General features: G+C 40.3%; 5 protein-coding genes across 8 annotated transcripts in view; 2 read left to right on the top strand and 3 right to left on the bottom strand.

The window, feature by feature from the left end:
* Nucleotides 1–8: 8 nt before the first annotated feature.
* On the bottom strand, nt 9–2,709 carry LOC108135032 (GPALPP motifs-containing protein 1). The gene is made up of 3 exons (XM_017255572.1): nt 2,647–2,709; nt 431–1,297; nt 9–372 (listed from the first exon to the last, which is right to left on the bottom strand). The coding sequence occupies exons 2-3, from the start codon at nt 1,292–1,294 to the stop codon at nt 208–210; spliced, it is 1,029 nt and encodes a 342-aa protein (XP_017111061.1). The 5' UTR covers nt 1,295–1,297; nt 2,647–2,709; the 3' UTR covers nt 9–207.
* On the bottom strand, nt 1,466–2,661 carry LOC108135042 (phosphatidate cytidylyltransferase, mitochondrial). The gene is made up of 2 exons (XM_017255583.2): nt 2,647–2,661; nt 1,466–2,594 (listed from the first exon to the last, which is right to left on the bottom strand). The coding sequence occupies exon 2, from the start codon at nt 2,592–2,594 to the stop codon at nt 1,566–1,568; it is 1,029 nt and encodes a 342-aa protein (XP_017111072.1). The 5' UTR covers nt 2,647–2,661; the 3' UTR covers nt 1,466–1,565.
* Nucleotides 2,710–3,114: 405 nt separating the features above from the next.
* Nucleotides 3,115–7,058, top strand: LOC108135336 (exosome component 10). Its single transcript, XM_017256031.2, has 5 exons — nt 3,115–3,436; nt 3,500–3,681; nt 3,875–5,279; nt 5,587–6,531; nt 6,635–7,058. Exons 1-5 carry the CDS (start codon nt 3,332–3,334, stop codon nt 6,713–6,715), a joined length of 2,718 nt encoding a protein of 905 aa, XP_017111520.1. The 5' UTR covers nt 3,115–3,331; the 3' UTR covers nt 6,716–7,058.
* LOC108135347 (glycosaminoglycan xylosylkinase homolog) lies at nt 6,829–10,337 on the bottom strand. Of its 4 annotated transcripts, XM_041709290.1 has the most exons (7): nt 9,976–10,337; nt 9,790–9,915; nt 9,507–9,653; nt 8,823–9,428; nt 7,958–8,535; nt 7,687–7,887; nt 6,829–7,634 (listed from the first exon to the last, which is right to left on the bottom strand). In XM_041709290.1, the coding sequence occupies exons 4-7, from the start codon at nt 9,099–9,101 to the stop codon at nt 7,427–7,429; spliced, it is 1,266 nt and encodes a 421-aa protein (XP_041565224.1). In that variant the 5' UTR covers nt 9,102–9,428; nt 9,507–9,653; nt 9,790–9,915; nt 9,976–10,337; the 3' UTR covers nt 6,829–7,426. The 4 variants fall into 4 exon arrangements, with proteins under 4 accessions (XP_041565224.1, XP_017111531.2, XP_041565226.1 ...); XM_017256042.2 differs by having other exon boundaries at nt 9,507–9,915; XM_041709292.1 differs by lacking the exon at nt 9,790–9,915.
* A 5,251-nt stretch (nt 10,338–15,588) lies between these two features.
* Nucleotides 15,589–20,905, top strand: part of LOC108150414 — an 81,754-nt gene continuing 76,437 nt past the window's right edge. Inside the window, 1 exon segment of the mRNA XM_017278574.2 lies at nt 15,589–15,663. The gene's annotated coding sequence lies outside the window, so the exon portion shown is untranslated.

The following is a 20,905-nucleotide window of genomic DNA, read 5'->3' as shown; positions in this document are numbered from 1 at the left end:
TATTGTTGTTTATAAGTACTTTCTGATTTTATTGTTCGTTTATATTCTATTTCAGCATTTATTTTCGCCTGTTAAGTAACAACTCTATTTGCTGAAAATTTGTTTGCTTTAATTGTGTTTGTTAAAAATCTTTAACTGCTCTTTCTATACCACATTCTTAAATTAAAATCTTGTACATCTCTCATATAGTAAAATTAGGATGAGGCTTTACAGATACTTGGCCTGACCTCTGGAGAACTTGGTGTTCAGTATCTTGGCTTTGTCCACAATCTGCTTGGTTTGGTTCTTGTCGATTTTGTTGAGTTTTAAGTCCACATCCCTGCTAAAGGGTCTTCGTTCAGGCTTCGAGCCCGAGGCAGCCAGTTCCTTTTCCTTAGATTACAACATTTTTATACTATATTATGGTTTATGGTATTATTTTAATGCTCACCTTTTCCCTTTGTTCCTTTCTTAGTTTTTTCTGATGCAACTCGACTAGGGACTCCTCGCGCTTGTGCTTCTTTTTGTGCTTTTTGGCCATGCTCTCCTGTTCGTCATCACGCTGTTGTTCGTATTTAAGCTGGGCCATCTGCTCTAGTTCCTTGGAGCTGAGCGACTTTGGACCCGATGCAGCAGCAGCAGCTTCACTCTGCGGTGTTTTCGTCCAGGAGGATCGATCGCTGAAGTCGGGTCGCTCTTTCCCCTGGTGAAAAGTGCGCTTCATATTGCTCAGGGCAGCAAGACCGCTTTTTAATCCCACATCCGGCAGCTCCAGCATCCACTCTTCGCGGACATCCTGGTCTGTCGATGTACCCACTCCTCCTCCCTCCAGAGCAGCCAGTTTGAGGGTCAAAGCACGTTCCTCCAGTGCCACTTGGCTTGCGTTTGGGAGTGGGCCAAAGGTGCCAGCTAGATCATCATCATCGTCATCAGCAATTGCAGTCTTTTCCGGGGCCACATTGCCTGGCAGGATGGGTCCTATTATGGCTTGTGGTTGGGGTTCCAGTTGCTCCTCCGCTTGACTAAGTTTCCTCAAATGCGGTGGCAGGGCAGGGCCGAACGCATCTTCGGTATTTGAAGCCCTTTCAGGTGCTGTTACATTCACAAAAGCAGGCGGTTTCGGATACGACACTGGCTGCTCCTCCTCATGTCTGCTGCGCTTTTTCTCCTTGTGGCGACGCTTCTCCTTCTTGTGTTTCTTGGACTTCTTCTTTTTGGACTTGTCCACATCCTTGCTGTGCTTCTTGTGCTTTCGTTTCCGGTGTCTTTCGTCGCTGGAGGAGCTGCTGTCACTACTGCTGTCGTCGCTGGACATAATCTTTAAAAGAAAATAAATAATAAAGGGTTTTACACATGATCTATACACATTTCCCATGAAACAGAACCTTGAAATATAGAATGTCGCCTCCAACTATGCCCAAGCCAATCGAAATCACTCATTGTTTGGCTTCGTTTCGCTCTGAGATCCCCAAAAAAAACTCAGTTCTTTGGCTTGGGCTATACATATATTGCAGTTAACAACTTTAAAGCTTAAAATGATATAACGAAATGCGGTTGGATGGATAAATTGGCAGCCAGGAAGAAACCTAAACAGCGAATGTTTTCTGAGCCTTGCGGTAGCTGTAGACCAGGGACTTGAGAATGCCCGCACTGGCTATGTTTTTGATCGATTGAGTGACACTGCTGCGCCAAACGATGTCGTTGACGGATGCCTGCAGCACCTCCGGAAGTTGAGAGGCCACGGAGAGGTGATCCACCACCTCGGTGTAGTCACCGCGACAGGCGGCATTCCGCTGCAAGCGTTTTTTCAGCTCCCCGGGTAACTTTTGTAAGTGTTGAGCGCTGGCTGTCGAGGATTTATCCTGCTCGAATAGTATGGTTGGCTTCCGGCTTCCTGGCTCCTGGCCATTCATATTGACAGCCACAAACTTGGAGAGTTTCCCCAACGAGGGTTGGTACAGTGCAAAGAAGTCTTTGACTTGCGGGTTAACGATGTTATGCACCTTCTGCTTGTTCTCCCCGAAGATCATGCGGAAATCCCCTTTGTAACTCAGCCCAGCGATGGTGTGAAACAGTCCGTAGGCGGTGAACTTCTCCGGTAACAGTAGCAGAGCTACTTGCAGAGCAGACAAAAGATTCTTGTCCAGTGCCGCTTTTAGATGAGGATTATCTGAGGGATTCACCAGATCCGTCACGGGTTTATGGAGCCTCCCAGCCAAATATAGATGCCGCCAGTCTAGTAGATCCTCCAGCAGCTGTTCCTGCGACACCACGCCGTACTTTATGGTGAGACCCACATCCGCCAGTGGAACCAAGGTGTTGCAATAAACGCCGGCACCCAAACGTTCCTGGTAGTTGGCTACAAAGCGCGGTCCCAGGCGTCCCAGAGCAGAATAATGGCCTGGATGACGATGCAGGTTCTCCGCGTGAAATCCCTGGGCATCCCGGACGCAGAAAACCAGATCTACAACGCTTCCCGGCGCCGGACGGTACTCATTTCCATTGCCCAGTTTTTCATAGCCTTCCTGTTGTTTCACCCCGGATCCATAGGCGAACATATAGCTGACGCTGCCCAGGGGAAATCGCGCCACCGTGCGCCTGTACAGATCCAGCATCTTGGGAAGGGGTATATATCTAAAACAGACTTAACTTAGGCTTAATAATTACTTTTCTAGCTCGTAACTCCGTTTCTTCTTGTGAAGTTTCTGCTTCTTCTTTCTGCCAGCTGCATTTTGCCGGTGGGCTTAGGTGTGTGCACACTGAAAATCAGCTGGCGGTCAATTCATAAAATAGTTGGTTCGCCTTTTTTTAAATTGTTGGGTGAAAAAAATAAAGTTTTGTTTTGTTTAAATAATGCAATAAAAAAGTATAATAATAAAAGAACACTTAATATGTCGTTTTAAATTTGGCTCCCTTTTACAGTGTTAGTGCTGAAAAGTGTTCAGCTGGCAAAAGTAGCTACTTTTAGCTTAGCGATAAAAGGGCTAGTAATAGCTAAATATTTGTTTAGAAATACGGGGAAAAATGGTTAATATGAAAGGTATTGTAGAAAATATTTGGGATTAAATAGGAAAATATGATCAGTGTAGGCTTTGTCAGTATTCAAACATCACGAGATCATCATTCCAAAATTTTTAAATACGAAAGACTGGGTTATTTTTTTTATCGTGCGGTCAGCGCCGTGTAGTGCTGTATATCGATCAAATTTTGCCGCCGGTAGTGTTGTCAAACTCCAAATTCTAGCTGTTGTTATTCCATTCTCGAAAGAAGGAGAGAAACACGCACATTTTCTACATAGAACGAAAAAAAAATTGTACGGAAAGAACACAAAACAATCAAAAAATAAACAGACATGCCGCGACCCACGAAAAGAGCTCATGTGGACAAGGAGGATCAGGCCCAAGCAGATCAGCCGGAGGAGCAATGTGCCTCCGAAGACATTGGGGCATTCACAAACGTGGGTGGAATTTCTATATTTACTCTTATTCTTATCACTAATCATTTGGAGCTGATTTTGCAGCAAGCTTTCAAGAACGTGGTGGTCGCCACTAGGGCCGCCAATGCCTTTCCCCAGGGAACCGCCCGCTCCCTTTATTTCAGCTACCCGGGCTACGCACGTGCCATGGACGACATGTCCCAACGAGTGGTCGGGCTCATCGGAAATGTGCTGCAGGCCAAGGAGATCAAGGGCGACATAAAGAAGTAAGGATTTGCGGAAGACCGTGGTATATATTTGTATACTTTGTGATAGCGCTAAATGGCTTTCATCATTAGTTACAATATGTACAGACTTGTACACTTATATACTTCCACTAGTAGCCACATAAGCTCTGAAGTAAAAATTTAACTGACTTGTATAATATAGTCCTAATTTTATCAACTTTCTCTTAAACAGGCGACAACTGGAAGAACAGTTTGAGATGGTGCAGGAATGCAATGACATGTTGTTCGAGCGCATTACCACCAACCTGGACATCAAGAGCGGTCTGCGCAGGAATCCCCAACAGGTGTTGGAGGCCCAGGTGGACGTGATGAGCAACTCCACGCACGCAGCACCACCAGTTGCTTCTCCACAAACTCAGGAAACTTCGAAAGCGGGCAGCTGGAACAGAACGACAGGAACGCCGCAACGCAGCATGGTTTCCGCTCGTCTCTTCACAGCCAAAAACATTGTTCGCCCGCAGACGCAGTTTAAGGAGCCTGTGGACAACAGTTCGCAAAGTCCGTTCGTTCCCAGGCTCAAGGAGAAACCCAACTCGCTGAAGCCGTTGGCCCTTTTGCCCGAATACGATGATGCAGGCAATGTCCAGTCCTATCTGCATCCATACGAGTTTGAGCTGCTTAAATTTCAGGCTCCACCGGAGCAACTGCAAAAGCAGAAGCCAGTGCTACCAGCTCTCATGGCAGACACTGAACTGATGGTGGTGGACACGGTTGAGAAGCTGCAACAGGCCTTGGAGGAACTGAGGCAAGCGCCACAGATCGCCATCGATGTGGAGCACCACTCCTATCGCACCTTCATGGGCATCACTTGCCTGGTCCAAATGTCCACTCGCTCCAAAGATTATATTTTTGATACCCTAACCTTGCGGGATGACATGCATGTACTGAATCTGGTTCTCACCGACCCCAAGAAGCTGAAGATCCTGCACGGCGCCGATTTGGACATTGAGTGGCTGCAGCGGGACCTATCGTTGTACATCGTCAACATGTTCGACACACATCGGGCAGCCAAGGCTTTAAATTTGGCCAGGTTATCATTGGCCTTCCTGCTGAAGCACTACCTGGATTTGGATGTGGACAAGAGCTTGCAACTGGCCGATTGGCGGATGAGGCCGTTACCACAGCAACTGGTGGACTATGCCCGCCAGGATACCCACTTTCTGATATACGTTTACGAACGGATGACCAACGATTTGCTACAGCAGCAAGCGGAACCGGGCTTGCTGGGTAGCGTCTATCAAATGAGCACGGAAGTGTGCAAGAAGCGGTATAGCAAGCCGCACATTGGACCGGAATCCCACATGGATTTGGTGCGGAAAACGAAGCGTTCTTTCGACAATCGCCAGTTGCATGCGCTTCGCGGAATCTTCGAGTGGCGCGATGCGACGGCGCGGTCGGAGGACGAGAGCTATGGCTACGTTCTACCCAACCACATGATGCTCCAAATCGCCGAGAGTCTACCAAGGGAGATGCAGGGCATTTTGGCCTGCTGCAATCCTATCCCGCCGCTGGTGCGCCAGCAACTACACACGCTCCACCAGATCGTCCTCAAGGCGCGCGATCAGCCTCTGGTCAAAGTGAGTTTTCCAGCGTTTTCAAGCAGCGCATGCAACTCTCTAAACGTCAATGCCTATTCCGAAATTTTTTCATTATCCATTAATTGTAACTAAAGTTGAAATGAAAAGCTTAGAATAACTTCAAGGCATGGGTTAAATCATTTCCTATCCACAGGAGGTCGAATTAATAGTTAAAAAACATGAGGTTATCTACTATAAAATAATGTTGGGGCGGAAATTGATTTTAAAATTTAATAGTTACCATTTAATCTAATAGCTATTAGGATATTTTTGGGTGCTTACAAATTAACCATGCATTCTATTTCAGCCAATTTTAGAGGCCCGCAGTAGTACACAGGCATCGCTGCCGCCTTCGACCAAAGACTTCAGCAGCAAGCTCTACTGTCCGCATGACTTCTCGCATCAGGAGGAAGTCCGCGATGATCTGCCCACGCTGTTAAAACGCAGTTCTACCTCAGGGAAACTAGAGCTGCCCAGAGAGGAGGATGTTCCTAAGGAAGATCTCTCCATTGTGGCACCAGCAATGGCTTTGTTCGACAAGCCCGCCAAACCAACTCAAGAAGAGGAGCTGCGCTGGGCCCATCTTCGCAAGGAGAGCCAGACCCTCCGATTGCCCTACAAACGCTATCTTGCCATCCTGCCGCTGATGGAGCAGCTGAAGGCGGATCAGAACGCCAGGGAGCGCAGTGAGCTGCTCAAGAGGCGCTTGTGTCCGGCAGCACCAGCTCCGGAGCAAAATATAAAACTGGAAGCACATACCGTCAAACAAGAGGCGGATGACATGTACGCTGTCCCTCTAAAGGAACACCTGAAACGCAAGCACCAAACGAGCAACAAAACGGATACGGATCAGCAGCCAACTGTCAATAAGAAACCCCGCAAGGATGAGAATTCACAGCCTAGAGTCGAACAACAACCGACGGTGAAGGTGGAAACCGCAACAACAGTTCAACGGGTTCCAGATCATAGCGATGACGAAGTCGTAGAGGTTCCAATAGAAAGACAGTCCGCAGAGCAAACGAAACCTTCTCCAGCACAGATTAAGCGGCAGCAGAAGAACAAACAATTTCAGCGGGGTTTTAAGGCCAAGAATCGAGGAAATCATCCGCAGAGCTCAAGTCAGCAAGTTCCGCAGATTCCAAAGCCCAAGGCTGAAGGTAACTTTGACTACAAAAACGTGGACTTCCGGCAATTCAAGGGCGGAGCGCAAAGAGCCCGAGGAACAGAAATCAAACATCAAATGCGCGGCAAGGTAAGACTAGCTATTATTTATTTTCAGCATTTTGAAACTCTCATAAACATTTTAATTCTTAAATTATCTGATAATAAACATAAAACTGATATTTTTTTTTTAGAACCGTCCCAACAACCGCAACAACAAGCAGTTCAACAAGTTATTTACATTTAGTAATGTTAGGAAAGAAGGAAAGAAATAAACTGCAACAATAACGATAATCTTAAATATATATATATATATGAGATATATATATTTAAGATGTGGACTCAATAGAAATTAAAAAAAAAACACCAAAAGTGAATAAGACAAGTGTTTATTTCTGATTGTTTATACACTTTATTGATATGTTACAAAACTAAAATTTTGCAATTTTTCTAAAATATTACCTATTAAATAACAAACGTAATTATGCATAAAACTATACTATCGGATATGTTACGGTACGGTTTTAAGATCTAACGATTTTTGGGAATAGATAACTAAGCTGAAAAATATGAAAAAAATAAAAGTAGAACATCATGGGATTTGTCATGATAATGGGAGTCATTAAAGTGTCACATTTCAATGTCTAAAATTATGAAATGGATGGCATCGAAATTTTTTAAATTATCTATTTAACTTTTTGCTCTTATATGGGGAAATTGTTAACCTATTTAAAATCAATAACGTTCAAGATAACGTAAAAAAAACTTCGAAAAGTTTTTCCTGTCGTAACAGGAAAATGTGAAGGAGCTGAATATTTAATGGTTTCAAAGGGGATATTGACAGCCGTTAAAGGAAAGCATTGACTAAAATTATTAGAATAGTTTCTAGCTACTTTTAGCTAACTTCTTAAGTAGGAAGTGGAAAGTGAGTTCCGGAAGCTCTATTCAGGATTAACAACCATTTTAGCCTTAATCTCAAGCTTGAACTACAGAGTTTTGAACATTTTATCGCCTTCGATGTCCATGCAGTGCTCCACAACCGCATAGACGACCAGAAGTCGCCGCTCCACTCCTTTTTTATGTTTATCGGTGATAAGTGGATAGAGGGCATCCTGCTTGGACAGCCGATCGACGATTTCCGTCAGCACGCCGCCTGAGAAAACTTGCAGGCGATCCCACGTGGACTTTCGCAAGCTGAAGGTATATATGTTAATATTTAGGACTTTAAAAGTGGTTAGGGACTTACAGGCAGCATTGGTAAAGGGGCGCCAGGATATCTAAGTGATCCTTATTTGGGTTGCCGAAAGCCTTTCCATTATCGATGAGCACCACGCGCTCCTCACGCGTCTCATAGTGATGGCGATCCCCATTCTGGATGAGATAATCGAAAATGGCCACATCTATGAGGTCCAGCAGGCGAATGGTTTCCATTTTGTTCTTCAATGACCTGAAAAGGGAATGTTATTTTTAGTTCAACTTAAAAACGTATTTTCTTTGGCATGTAGATCGCAACTTACTTGCAGTAGGTCATGTCGTCTTCCCATGGCGCCCGCTTGTCTTCCTTGTAGGTTCGCTGCCACGGAGACCGCCGCTTGGCCAACGTTCCCGGAACGATATAGATGAGTACGCCCTCGATGTTGTGCTTCTCGTCCCCACAGACGGTCTCCTCCTCGTTGCAGTAGTGACACTTTCCGAACAGGCAGTACGTTTCCTTGCCCTCCTCGTCCGTTTCGATGTTTATGGTTTGCTGGAGTTCCTGGTCACCGTTCGCGTAGATCTCCTTCTTTAAGTTCACCACTCGACCCACAACGATGGGCGTCCATCGAAAGTCGAGCACGGCGCCCAGATAGAAGGCATATACCTCGGCAGTGTGCCGATCCTTGCCGCTGTACACCATTCCATCGATGACCTCATCACGCGGATACCATTGCGGCTTAAAGATCACCTTTTGTTGCTGTGACAGCTTCATCAGCAGCTTCAGCTGGGTGCCGCGACCCAGATTGCTCACCCTGGTGATCGGTTCACGGCGCATTGTTTCCAAGAGCTGGCCCATCGATGAGTCGTACAAGGGATAAACCTCGTTTTCATGCGGCCACTAAATGGAGGGTAAGGAAAAGAAAATTAAGGAATATATAAGCAAGTTTAAGGCTTATGATCACAGCAAATGGTCAACAATAATGTTTAATTAAAAATGTATCGTTCTAATTGGATCTGACACCTGGTTATGAAAAGCAAAGATGATAAAATTCTGCTTTTTGCATAAGCAAACACGCAATTTAAGTCAATGCAACTTTGCATAAAACGCAAAGCAACATGCGTTAGTGGTTACTCAGTGATAAGATATTCTGTTTCTGTTTCTGGCCCCTGAACCCATTGACTCACCCAGTTGGCAATGTCCCAGAGGACACTGGCGTTCTCGTAGGGCGCCGCCTTGTAGTTCTTAAGCAGCTTGTTGCGGAACATAAAGAAGCGCGGATTGCGATTGAGGTAGTTGGGCTTCAGGTGGCGCATCTTGTGCCGGATCATGTTCTCCAGCGCACGAACGCTGGCCAAATGGCCCTCCTCGGCGCTCAGATAGTACATGAAGTAGAAGTTGGCACCAAGCACCAGGCCCAGAAGGCTGGCCACGATTCCCGCGATGATGACGCTGCGCTTGTTCATCCTGCAGCCTGGGCGTTAGCCTATTTTTAATATTACGTATACGCAGCGGCAGCAGCAGCACTGGCAAATTGCTCAATTCTAGCCGAAATGTTGATATGACCGGGCTGCCGCAGTGGCATGTTGCTGTTGTTGCGGACTTTCGTGCTATTGTTGCTGTTTTACATGCAATATCTGCTATAGTTTTTGCAATTGTTGCTGCTGCTCTGGCAGTTGTTGTAGTTTCTGTTAATGTTGCCCTTCCTTTTAATTTTTTTTTTTTTTTTGGCAGACATCGGCTAACAACTGTTTGCATCAGTCCATTGTTTTGCAAATTAATTGTGTTCGCATCTAAAACATGTATACATTAATTAAATTGTCAGCACTAGAGTAGTAGTCCTGTTCCGGGTTCTAACTTATTTTGCTTACCAACTGCAACAAGTTAATCAGATCCGATCGATTGTTTACAGACGTTGACCCCATTAACACTCGAATTCTTGGCAAATAGCATCGTCTGGTAGAGATTATTTAATTTCTGGTTCTGGGCGTGAGGTGTGTCTTCTCATCGAACTGCAACTAGTTAATCTTAATTGATATGACCCAAATTTGAACTCATTAAAATGTTAATGGAGAAGTTTGGTAGTGAATTAACTAAATGTACGGCAAGTTGATGGATTAGTAACTTAAAGTACTTTGTTTTGGCTAGGATTACGTCGTATTTTGTATGTGATTAACTAATTCTGATGACTAGAACATTAACGTCTAATCAGAACTTAATAGGGCTAATGGTAGCTCAAGCTATAAATGCACATATCCGATCCGGGATATCATCGAAAACCTATAAGAGATGAAGTAAAATGTCCTGTTTCTGGCACAAATGCATTTCTTTAAGTCTTACCCGATTGTTTACAAGCGTAAAGTGGCCCCTTTCGGATTCTTGGATTCTTGGCAGCCACAATGGCCCAATAAATCGTGTGCTTCCTCTTCTGCTGCTGCTTTAATTGGCCGCCTCCTCGTTTTTAGCCAACATCCACCGGTCCAACCACACGCATTCAAAAACGGAAATCTTCTGCGGTCGCCGATAAAAACAAAGCACTTAGTTTGCCTCTTGTTTTGGGTGATTCGTGTATAAATAGCTTTTGTTTATGCCGATGAAATTGGGGGGAAAACATGCGTTTTTCGCCGCAGTAGTAAAATAAAGGAAAATCAAAACAAAAAGAGAAGCAAGAAGTAAACAAAAATCAGCTGATGCAAGCAGTTGTGCTCCAGCCCTGGCTAAACTGCTGTATCTGACAGTCTGGCAGCACCGGCTGTGCCCGCCCGATATACTTTCAAAAAATGTTTGTTTGTATTCGTTTTAAAGCAGAGAGAAAACCCTTCAAATGTCATTTGTTAAGTTAATCAGAAAAGTTCATCAGCCAACAAACGAAGCGCCAGCTAAAGGTCAAGGCAGAATGTCTCGCAGGAGTCCTCCTTCTTTTCCTTTTTAACGGTAAGTGTTCAGCCTGCCACTCACACTCATTTTAGTTACTAAAAACACCCACACTTGCAAATTGCGCAGATGAGTCCATGCGTGTACACTGCAACAAAATTATTGTATACATTGTAATTCAAAATATTTTAAAACAATATATTTTGAAAAACACTAACTGGTTGTTTTTTATTTTAACTAAGATTAATTCTTATTTAATACGATTGCGAAAAAAATTAATCAAAATAAGCATATTAATATTGAAGACGCTGTATTCAAATACACACATATCGGTCTAAAGCTTAGACACAACAGTTTAAGAATGTGTAATTTATATATTTCGATTTACAAGAAATCAATTGGTAGCCCATTAATTTTATGTGATAAACCTTTTTTCAAAAGTGTGGCGTTACGTGGGGTTTGCTTAGTTATTTTTTCCATTGATGGAGTTGGATAGGAGGATTCACCTTGCCTTGGGGCTCACAGTGGAACAGAGCGCATAAACTGCGCCCACACTTCATTCGAGAGAAAGAAGAGAAGGGGACACAATGGAGTAAAAGCAGGAAAAGGATAATGTTGAGGAGCGGTATCCCTGGCCACATATGGCGCAAAATAAACCGACAAATGATAACGGCACTCGAGCAAACAACAATAAAGGATGAAAAGCACGAAAATCGAGTAAATGAAAGGAAAACGCACAAATGTGTTACCCCCCAACTCTCTTGCCACTTTCCCGCGTTTTTTTAACCCTCTTTTACCCGCCCCCGAAAATTCAAATGCCGACAGCATCCGAAACTTTTGTTGTAGGCCTGGGAAATTCAAAGTTAGTTGGCGGCCAGAAAGTAACACCCACAGTGTCGACGAATTACAATTAAAGTTGAATTTAACCCACAGCCACATTTACTAACAGAAATAAATTAAGGAAATATTGAAAAATATGTTACAAATATATAAAAAAGTTTAATATATTGGCTATATGGTCAAAAATGGGATTAAAACTTAAAATAACCTGTTAAATGGTAATGTAAGGAGCGTTTAAAAAAGAAAAAATGATTTAAATGTTTAAACATTTAATGCACAAATCAAATAAAACTGCAATTTATGATTTATATTGACTTGAAATTATTTCAACTGTACATAGTGAGTACGCAAGTGCCAGAAAATGTTTTCATTGTTTTGTGGGTTTTTGCGTTTTTTTTTTGTTTGTTTACTGTTTCATGTGGGGTGCATAACACATATTGAAGTAAGCCAATTTGTGAGTATCGTTTGTGTTGGCCAAGTTAATCATAAATGAACTTGCTGAAGAGCGAAATGCAAACGTGAAAGCAATTTAGCGCTTGAGTCTGAAGAAAAAAAATATTATCTTTGATAAAAAAAAATTATATGGTCCATATCTATTCAAACAAGTATATAATAAATTTAATTTAACTTTTTAAAATTTTTTATGACTTGAAATAACAAAATTTAGTATAAATCGAGTGTAATTTTATGACATATAAAAATGATATGTATGTATTTATTTTATAAAAAATAACTAAATGCAACAACCGTAAATTTACCATTAATATCAATTAGGAAAGCCTTTCTCTCACCGCCGACTAACCCAAGTATGACCCGGCAAATAAACAAAACTAAACAATTCAATTAGGAGGCAAATTGAGAAAAGCCAAAGGAAGTACAGTATTTAGTAATTGGGTCAGATGCCGCTAACGACCAATGACAATTACACAGAAGTCACAAATGCCCAAAGCAGACGGCTAATACGAAGGAATCAATTTTGATTCCAGAAAGAGGAATCTGAAATTAATTTGATCGTAAATGTTGTTAATGCTACGAGAAGGCTTTTTGGGATATGTCTACGATAATATAATCCACAATTAAAGCCCAATAATCTTTGGAAACATTCAGTCCGTGGAAACAAAGACTTTGGACTTGATAGAATATATTTTTTTACCTCCAAATAACTTTATAAATATTTTGTTATTAAGTAATTATTTTCTATTTATTGGCTTTTAAATAAAATAAATTGTTTATAAATCAACCAACTTGCATTGGCTATTTTAGTTAAAGTTAATTAAAAAATTACGCATACGCAACGTTGCGTATTCTTACATTTAAAACATTAAATAAGTATCCAATTGAGGGTTTTCATACATCTCGGCAAGTGTGCATTCCTTTAAGTATCATAGGCGGTCGTTAAAATACCACGAAATCTGCGCAAACATAATTTTAATTTTTATTGCCATTAACACTTACCTTTTTTAACCAAAGGCAAATAAGAGGCTGTAAAAAAATCAATTAATTTATACACCAGAACAGATGGAAAAGTTACATGCCGCGCGCTAATTGCCCATGTGCCCCAATTCCTGTTTTTGTGCCTTGTTTTTGTTTGTCGTCTCTGGATGGCGTTTTCCTTAATGGCTGCCGCTCTTATCTGGCCTCTCATGCGTTTTGTAATTAATTGGCAGACATTTTACTGCTGTGGAACGTTGTCATAGGTCGCTCAGCACGTGCTGGGCGAAAAGAGAGAGAGAGAGGTTCGACCTAATGATTAATTACAATTTAATTTGTTTGGCATTTACCCGCGCTTTGAAAGGGGGGAAGGGAATAATTCCAGGGCGGTGACAAAATGTCCACCAACCTCGCGACGGCAACATTTAAATTTCAGCAGTTGTTTGCCAGTCGTGTTATAAATTTGCCTCTCTCTTCAATTTATTTTGTTTGCTACAAATTTAATTGAATTTGTTTCACAATACAAAGGCGAAACATCTAATTAATTGTTTTTTGTTGTCTTCCCTTGTTTTGATTCCTTTTCTTATTCATTCTGTATTTTTTTGTGAGTTTGTTTGTGTTGGTTTGGCTGCCAAAAATATGCAAACTGGGACTTAAGAAAATGCCTAATGAGTCGGCCTATGAATTATGGGTAGCGCGAAATAAGCAAACAGAAGCAAATATTTTTTGGAGGGCTTAAAATCTTTAGATGTAGTAATACTTAAGAAAAATACGTAAAAGACAGCTTTAATTAAATTCTTAAAGAGTACAACATTTATTGCAGTTTTCTTGGTAAATTAAATTAAAGTTCAAAAATCTATAGACTTTTTTATTTTAGGAATTTTAAAGAAATAATTAATCTTACAGAATAGAACAGGAAAAAATGCGAAGTAAGTTAAACCAAATAATTTTCCTTAACGAATTTTTTAACACAAATCTTTGGTTGGTATTTAGTTGCTTTTAAGGAGAAAAATTATTACATATTTGATTTTGTGTCAAAGCAAATTTGTGGAGATTTCATGAGACAAATTTTGTAGGTTGTACAGACAAGTTAAAGACAAAATGTCCAACATATTTTTTGATGCCTTTTTTCCGCTTCTCGCTGGTGCAACAAAGGGACATGAAAAATGGGCAGCAATTTGGGGGTCCAACGTGAAATTAACTCATTCGTTGTGGCCTAGAATAACAAAAGACACTCGCACACACACTGGGACACACATTCACACACCTATACATAGAGCCGTAAATAGACGGCACTGAGGTCAAGCAACGTCATTTTTCAGACGGCCAAACAAAAAATAAGGGAAATAAAGTAAAAAAGGAAAATAACTTGGCTTCAAGTGCCGCCACACGGAGAATTTAATGTGTCAGAGTGTTGGGCTTGGTGTTAGTGTGTGTGTGTGTGTGGGGGTAATGTGTGTGAGTCAAAACACATGCTCTGTCAGGAGGAAAATATAAACAAACGCACCCGTAAAAGCTCCGCGCTCCTTTCAGCCCGAAAAACTATGCCACGAAAGCTTTTTGCGTAAAGCTGAGGAGCAACAGTTTTGCGAGAGAGAGTGGGTGAGCGGGTGCTGCACGGCAACACTGAACCTTTCTTCTCGGACCCCTGAACAACGCTCGCTCTCTCTCCGACTCTCCTGGGTGCTCTCTCCATCTCGGCGGAGCAACAGTTTAGGTTCCTCTCTCGCCCTTTGCGGTCCCCGGACAAAGTAGTTGTTGCTGCCGCTGCTACTGTGGGGACTTCACCTGAAAGCTATTGTTGTTGTGGAATTTGAGTCAATGAAGCAGAGAGTACACGGAGAAAAAGTACTACTAGATGTTACTTGCAGATTTCTATTTAAAGTTTCAAAAACCTGCGTGAAGCTATATCATAAAGGCATGCCAAATAATAATTTTATGTTTTTAATATCATACTACTACAGAATTCTAAAGTCATAATTTAACAAATTGGAAGCTTACCCATTAGTGACACTGTTCAACTTGTCGAATATGTAATTTTCTTAGTCTTAAAGTTTTTCTTTCAATACCCCACTAAACTATAAGATATCGAATGCAGTTGTATTTTATTTAATAAAAATGTTTAAATAAATAATTTCAAAATGAGTTTAAAAGAAAAGAAAGAGAATTATATGACCTATAATGCAATTTTTGACATATTTGTTTTAAGTGATTGAAATGTAATACTTAACCATTTAAAATTGCATTTAATTTATTAAGAATGTTTCCAATTAAAATTCTTTAACAAAAATATGGGATAATATTATTAAATGTTAATTTTTTTGAGTGCGATTTATTAAAAATTTTAAACGACACAAGGGTCTTTTATTTATTTATCTATTAATTTTTTAAAAACTCCTCACATAGAGTATGTTTTCCCTTTAAAAAAAACCAACAATATAAATATTTAAGAAACTTGTATTAAAAAAACTAAGCTCATGTAGGAATCTATACTTTTTTATTATATGTAGAGCATTTTTTTCAGTGTAGGCGTGCTGAGCAGCCCTGTCGCTGGGTGAGCGCGTTTTGGACAGCCCAGGACCTTCTGGTGCTTTTGGTGCCCGTGGAGCTGTTGCTGCTGGTCGCTTTCAGTGCCTGGATTGTTGTTGGCGCGTTCACAACGCGTCTGGAGCGCGATTTTTCTCGTTTTCGGAGCGTTGAGCGTTTTTTTATGTGACTCAACCGTTTCGTTTATGGCCGTCGTGTGTTAGTTGGTAGCTGCTTGTTGGTAGTGTTTTTCGGCCATCCACGTGCGGTCGTTACAAGTGTCTCGGAATGCAAATAAACGAGATTTCACCGAGCTGGCAATGCATCTTTTATGGCCGCCATTAAAGCTGTTTACTGGTATGTCGCCGTGGCTCGTATAGGGCATATAAAGTTAACTAATTGTCTGGGCGGTTTGCAAGCCAGTAGTTTTTGATTGGCATACACTCTAGATCGCGTTTCAATTATTGGTTGCTTGCACAATTTTTCGATTTTCCGGGCTAACGAGCCATCAGCAATCGAAGGATTCGAAGGGGGTCGAGCGCATCCTTTAAGGTGTTCAATGTTTAGTGTTTTGTGTCTGCTATCTGCTTGCCTTTCATCTTCAATTTCCGTTGCGCATTCGCGCGTACACGCTGCCATTCGATGGTGCTCTGTTTTTTGTCGCTGTCCTGGCGCATAAAACACCAAGAAAATTACAACTTATTGAGTTGCAAAGCGCGTTGGAAACCACATACCGAAGAACCCGCTAAAAAAAGCACACACAGACGTTAACTCGAGCAAACACCGTGCCCCCGGGAATATGCTACGTTTTTTGCCAGCTTCCAAATGGGGGATGGTCAGGCAATCGGACACTGAGAAATTGGTGGGCAGTCTAAATACCAAGATAAAAACATCTTACTTTAATTTAAAAAAAAATACAAGTCCTTACACGTTGGGTATTCATTTAAGAAATTGTTAACAACAGCTTGTAATATTATTTTAACATTATTTTAAAGATAGACGGAAATTTTAATATATTATTTTTTTAATATTTCGACTTTTTTATTTGTTAACTAATAAAAACAAAGCTATTAGAAAAGGGAATATTTTTCTAATAGAAATTAACAATATAATTAAAACATATTTTAGTTAAACACATTTAGACACTGAATAGTTTGTTGATTTATACATTATTATACCCTTGCAGAGGGTATTATAATTTCAGTCAGAAGTTTGCAACGCAGTGAAGGAGACATCTCCGACCCTATAAAGTATATATATTCTTGATCAGCATCACTAGTAGAGTCGATCTAGCCATGTCCGTCTGTCCGTCCGTCTGTCCGTCTGTCAGTCTGTCCGTCTGTCCGTCTGTCCGTCCGTTTATATGCAAACTAGTCTCTCAGTTTTAAAGCTATCTGCATGAAACTTTCCCAAAAGTTGTCTTTCTATTGCAGGTAGTATATAAGTCGGAACGAGCCGGATCGGACGACTATAGCATATAGCTCCCATAGGAACAATCGGAAAAATAAATGAAAAAAAATTATAACTTTTCTGTTTTTTATTTTTTTGTTTAGTTCTTCAACATATGGTAATGTTTATTTATTTCAGAATTATGGTTTAAATTTTATCAAAATCGGACGTCTATATCATATAGCTCCCATAGAAATAATAAAAATATATAAAATAACTATCTAATAATTGAGCTGCAAATCATCATAGTTTCAATGTTTTTCAGCATATACTCAAGTAAATCATAATTTAAATATTTCAAAAGTATTTAATTCATGCAATAGCTGCAAGGGTATATGAACTTCGGCTTGCCGAAGTTTGTTTTCTTTCTTGTTTTTATATTCAACTATAAACTATTTTTAATTTAGAGTTATTTTTCTCCGTGTTTTCCATACATTTGCATGCCTTTTGCGAAAACCATCTGCACCTATCTGTGGCCCATGGCCGAGCGCTACTTTAATTCATCTGTTCGCATTTTACGAGCCACCGCGCCCCATCCACTGACTATTACCCACAGCCACCCCTAGGCCATCTGCCACCACCCCCTGCTCCCAACAGGGCCAATCACAGTGGGTCAACAGACAGCAGACAGCTGTATTTGAACGAAAAGCCGCAGTCGTGGCCGCCAACACGTGCATACATGAATGTGGCTGCGGGCTTGCGGGTGTTTGGCAGTGTGCGATCGAGGTCCTTGGTCTCCCGTCTTGCAAGGATAACTCCTATGTGGCATATTCGTGGACCTGCGGTGTTGCCAGACTTGTTGGTCGTTATGTCATGTAATTTTACAAGTAATTGCACCCCGCTAAACATTGTATTAGAAGTAATGGATGAAGCGTATCGATTTACCATTCAATGGGGTGCGCAATACAGAGTCCAAAATGGAATATTTAATGGAATACCTGGGGGGATTATAATGGTAATGGGGGGCTTCTTTCATACTTTAAATTCTTATGATGATGGCAGTCAATTTTTTAGTCATTGAAATAGAAGACACTCTCATTAAATTAATTTTAATTCCGATGGCATTCTCTAATGAAAATTTAGGGAGTTATTTATCAATTCGAACGATTTAAAATGTTCAAGCTAAGAATATAAATGAGCAGCATATAAGTTATGATTTCTATTTTAACTTAATGGAAATTTGTTTTTACTTTAGTTTTTAGGAAATTAATTAAAATATATAGTAAAATCCAATAACTATAAATTCGGCTTAAAAATCTTTGATTTTACTTCGTTCTGACGTGACTTTGAGCCACTGCCTTATTAGCGCTTTGGCTACTACCTTTTTGAATGCGAAATCTACTACGCTTTTCGCTAGCTGTTGCTGCCGCTGCTCCTTGCAACACGTTGCCATTAATACGTACTTCCCTTGACACTTGTGAGCCAATTAACTTGAAAAAAGAGCAACAGTTGACGCGCACAAAGACACGCACACAATCGGCGTGTCCCAGTGTGTGTTAGCCGAAGTTGAGCCGAGTGGCCGAGTTGTGCGAGGCTGGCATTCCTGGCGGTCCTGGCAGTCCTGGCCGTGGCCGTCCGCTCATAACGCAGATGTCCTTTGCCGTGCTCGGTTCGCCCGGTTTGCTCACAGGGCTCGGCACTCGAAACTCGCTCCGTTCGGTTTTGTGGACGCGCCGGCATTTCAATTCGCCAAAAAAGGACCTCCTGCTCCTTTTCGTTTCCCCTGGCTGCTTAATACACACGCACGGCTGATATGTTAATTCCGTTGTTCGGCATCACTTAGGAAACAATTAGCGCTTTAGTTTCGGGCCAACAGAATAACACCATCGACTCGGCGTCCCTGTAGGAGGCAAGTGAAAAGTTTTAATTGTCTGCACATTTCATTGGAAAAGTTTGTTGCCTTCACGCACTTAATATTCATGTGGCTCAGAGAATACGCATTTACGACCATAATCATAATCATTCCTTGCCTTTTGTCCCTGCCATTTGCATTTATGCTACGTTGGGATCCTTTTCACACAAGCAATATACCAGAAAAAAAATATTTGGTTTTATATGCTAAAAAAGGATTTTTAAACGATGGATCTTATTTTAACTGACACATTCAGAAATTCATACATTATGTTTTCTATCACATTATTATTTTTTTAATAAATATTTTTCGCACAATCATGATATTTTTTCTTTATGAATGAAATAACTGCTTTATTAAATGTGAACGTGTCAGAATGAGTCAGTGTATTATTATAATATATATAGAATATATCAACCATATTCGGATGCTTAAAGTTTATCAGAACATTTATCCCTCATAGAAAAAAACGACTGCTAATAAATTGTTTTTTATGTATGTGCTGAAAAAGTTTAAGAAAGATTAACATTTTACCAAGATTATTTAGCTGTTATAACGGTTGTTAGGCGTCTAACAAAAATGAGGCTCATGCAGTAAGAAGTTTTTTCTTAACAAGAAAAGTGTATGTTAAAATATAAAAGGGTTTTGTGCTGTGTAACTATTTATATATTTTTGCTGTGTGTTTGCCTGTTCTGATTAAAATCGCCTGATGAGTTTCAGATGCTGTCTGCCCCATGTTATTTTTTCACCGAATCAGTCTTGCGGAAAATGGTTCGCATTGTGTTTGTTTTATTTGTATTACTTTGCCTTACAGATATTTGCATTATTTACTTACAGGAAGTGCAGTAAATTGTTTTCTTTTCGGACTCTAAAAAGTTGGACTTTACATTTTATTCACTATTCGAAATAAAAAGTTTTAATTTTAAAGTTGGCCTTAAAACTTTCCTTTTAAATTACATCTAAATAAACTCTTAATATCTCGCCTTAAGTTTACCAAAGTTGAATAAGAACATTTTTTTGTTCAGTCCAAAAAATTGTGACCAGGGAAAAAGTGTTATCCTTGTAGTTGGAAATCTCTGCAAGATTTGTTGAAATTTTTGTGACTTGGGAAAGTCATCAGCTGTTGAGGCAGCTTTTATTACCCGGTGTTGGATACCTTTTAAATATATATTTCCATCCGGGCCTTTGGGTCGTCGTGTGTTCCCTTAATTATTCAGTAGATTTGATTTCTTCATTGTCCCAAGCTGGGCACTTTGGTCTAATGCTTTTTGAAATTCCTTTGTCGTTGCACCTTTTATTAAATAATTACAATTTACCTAGAATAGCTTTGAATTTGTATGGTGATTTTTCGTTATATGTTACATGCGCAAAGAGTTTCATTTATCTACTCCCCTTTAATTAAGTGATTGTTTGATTTTATTTACAAAGTTCACTTAACGATAATTTGTTGAATTCTGTGATTATTATATGTCTTTTCCGTAAACATGCAGTTTTAGCATCTTCTTTAAACTTTTTTTTATTTTATATATCTATGTTAGCTAAATTCACAAAAATAGGTTTTTTTTAGTTTAAGAAATAATTTTAAGTAGATTTGTTTCATTTTTAAAAGAAAATTTTTTTATATTTAATTTGATTGATTTTAAATGCGTTGAGCTTCAAAAACTTCTAATTTGTTTTAACAATAAAAATATAATATATTTTAAAATCTTCTTTTGAATTGTCAATTTTTTATATTTTGTAGTTTTCTTAGTTTAAATTAAGTGTTAGTAATACTACAAATTGGATTTAAGTAGAAGAAATATAATTAAGCTCATTGGTATTACAATAAAGACCAAACATGTGTCTTACATAAGTTATTATTTCAACTGCAATGAGTCTAATTGAAAATTGGAAATGGAATAATCTAGTATCATTGACAGACAGACGTTTCCAGGCACAAAGCTACACAGAGTGTGCCAGGGGCAAATCAAAACTGAAGAGATCGGCCTGCCTTTGTTGGCATTTGTGCGTTAATGGCTGATTTATTTTAATTACAATTTGCACTTACTAATGATTAATCTGCTTGCCACGACACACCCATGCAAAACAGCCTGGGCCGAGCCCAACATTTTCACAAAAGTATGTGTAGCATACTTCATTTGCAGCACAATCGATTTTCACATTAATTAAGCCCTAATTACTGTAGCACAGAGACTCAAATGAAGTCACACTAGACAAACGAAATGGGCGAATTTCTCCGGCTCCGCCGCATTCCCAGCAGCGAAACAGAATACACATTTCATGGCGAAGGAGCTCCGT

This window comes from Drosophila elegans, unplaced genomic scaffold, assembly GCF_018152505.1.
Source record: "Drosophila elegans isolate 14027-0461.03 unplaced genomic scaffold, ASM1815250v1 contig_476, whole genome shotgun sequence".
NCBI classification, from domain to species: Eukaryota; Metazoa; Arthropoda; class Insecta; order Diptera; family Drosophilidae; genus Drosophila; species Drosophila elegans.
This window is presented reverse-complemented; position numbering and strand designations above follow the sequence as displayed.

What these genes read in the sequence shown, in the direction of transcription:
- LOC108135032 (XM_017255572.1), bottom strand. Translation starts at nt 1,294, where the DNA reads ATGTCCAGCGACGACAGCAGTAGTGACAGCAGCTCCTCCAGCGACGAA. An exon ending in GAAAGGAACAAAGGGAAAAG is followed by an intron (nt 373 to 430) that starts GTGAGCATTAAA and finishes TTGTAATCTAAG; the next exon opens with GAAAAGGAACTGGCTGCCTC.
- LOC108135042 (XM_017255583.2), bottom strand. Translation starts at nt 2,594, where the DNA reads ATGCTGGATCTGTACAGGCGCACGGTGGCGCGATTTCCCCTGGGCAGC.
- LOC108135336 (XM_017256031.2), top strand. Translation starts at nt 3,332, where the DNA reads ATGCCGCGACCCACGAAAAGAGCTCATGTGGACAAGGAGGATCAGGCC. An exon ending in ATCAAGGGCGACATAAAGAA is followed by an intron (nt 3,682 to 3,874) that starts GTAAGGATTTGC and finishes TCTCTTAAACAG; the next exon opens with GCGACAACTGGAAGAACAGT. An exon ending in GCGATCAGCCTCTGGTCAAA is followed by an intron (nt 5,280 to 5,586) that starts GTGAGTTTTCCA and finishes ATTCTATTTCAG; the next exon opens with CCAATTTTAGAGGCCCGCAG.
- LOC108135347 (XM_017256042.2), bottom strand. Translation starts at nt 9,101, where the DNA reads ATGAACAAGCGCAGCGTCATCATCGCGGGAATCGTGGCCAGCCTTCTG. An exon ending in TCTGGGACATTGCCAACTGG is followed by an intron (nt 8,536 to 8,822) that starts GTGAGTCAATGG and finishes CCCTCCATTTAG; the next exon opens with TGGCCGCATGAAAACGAGGT. An exon ending in CCCCTTTACCAATGCTGCCT is followed by an intron (nt 7,635 to 7,686) that starts GTAAGTCCCTAA and finishes ATATACCTTCAG; the next exon opens with CTTGCGAAAGTCCACGTGGG.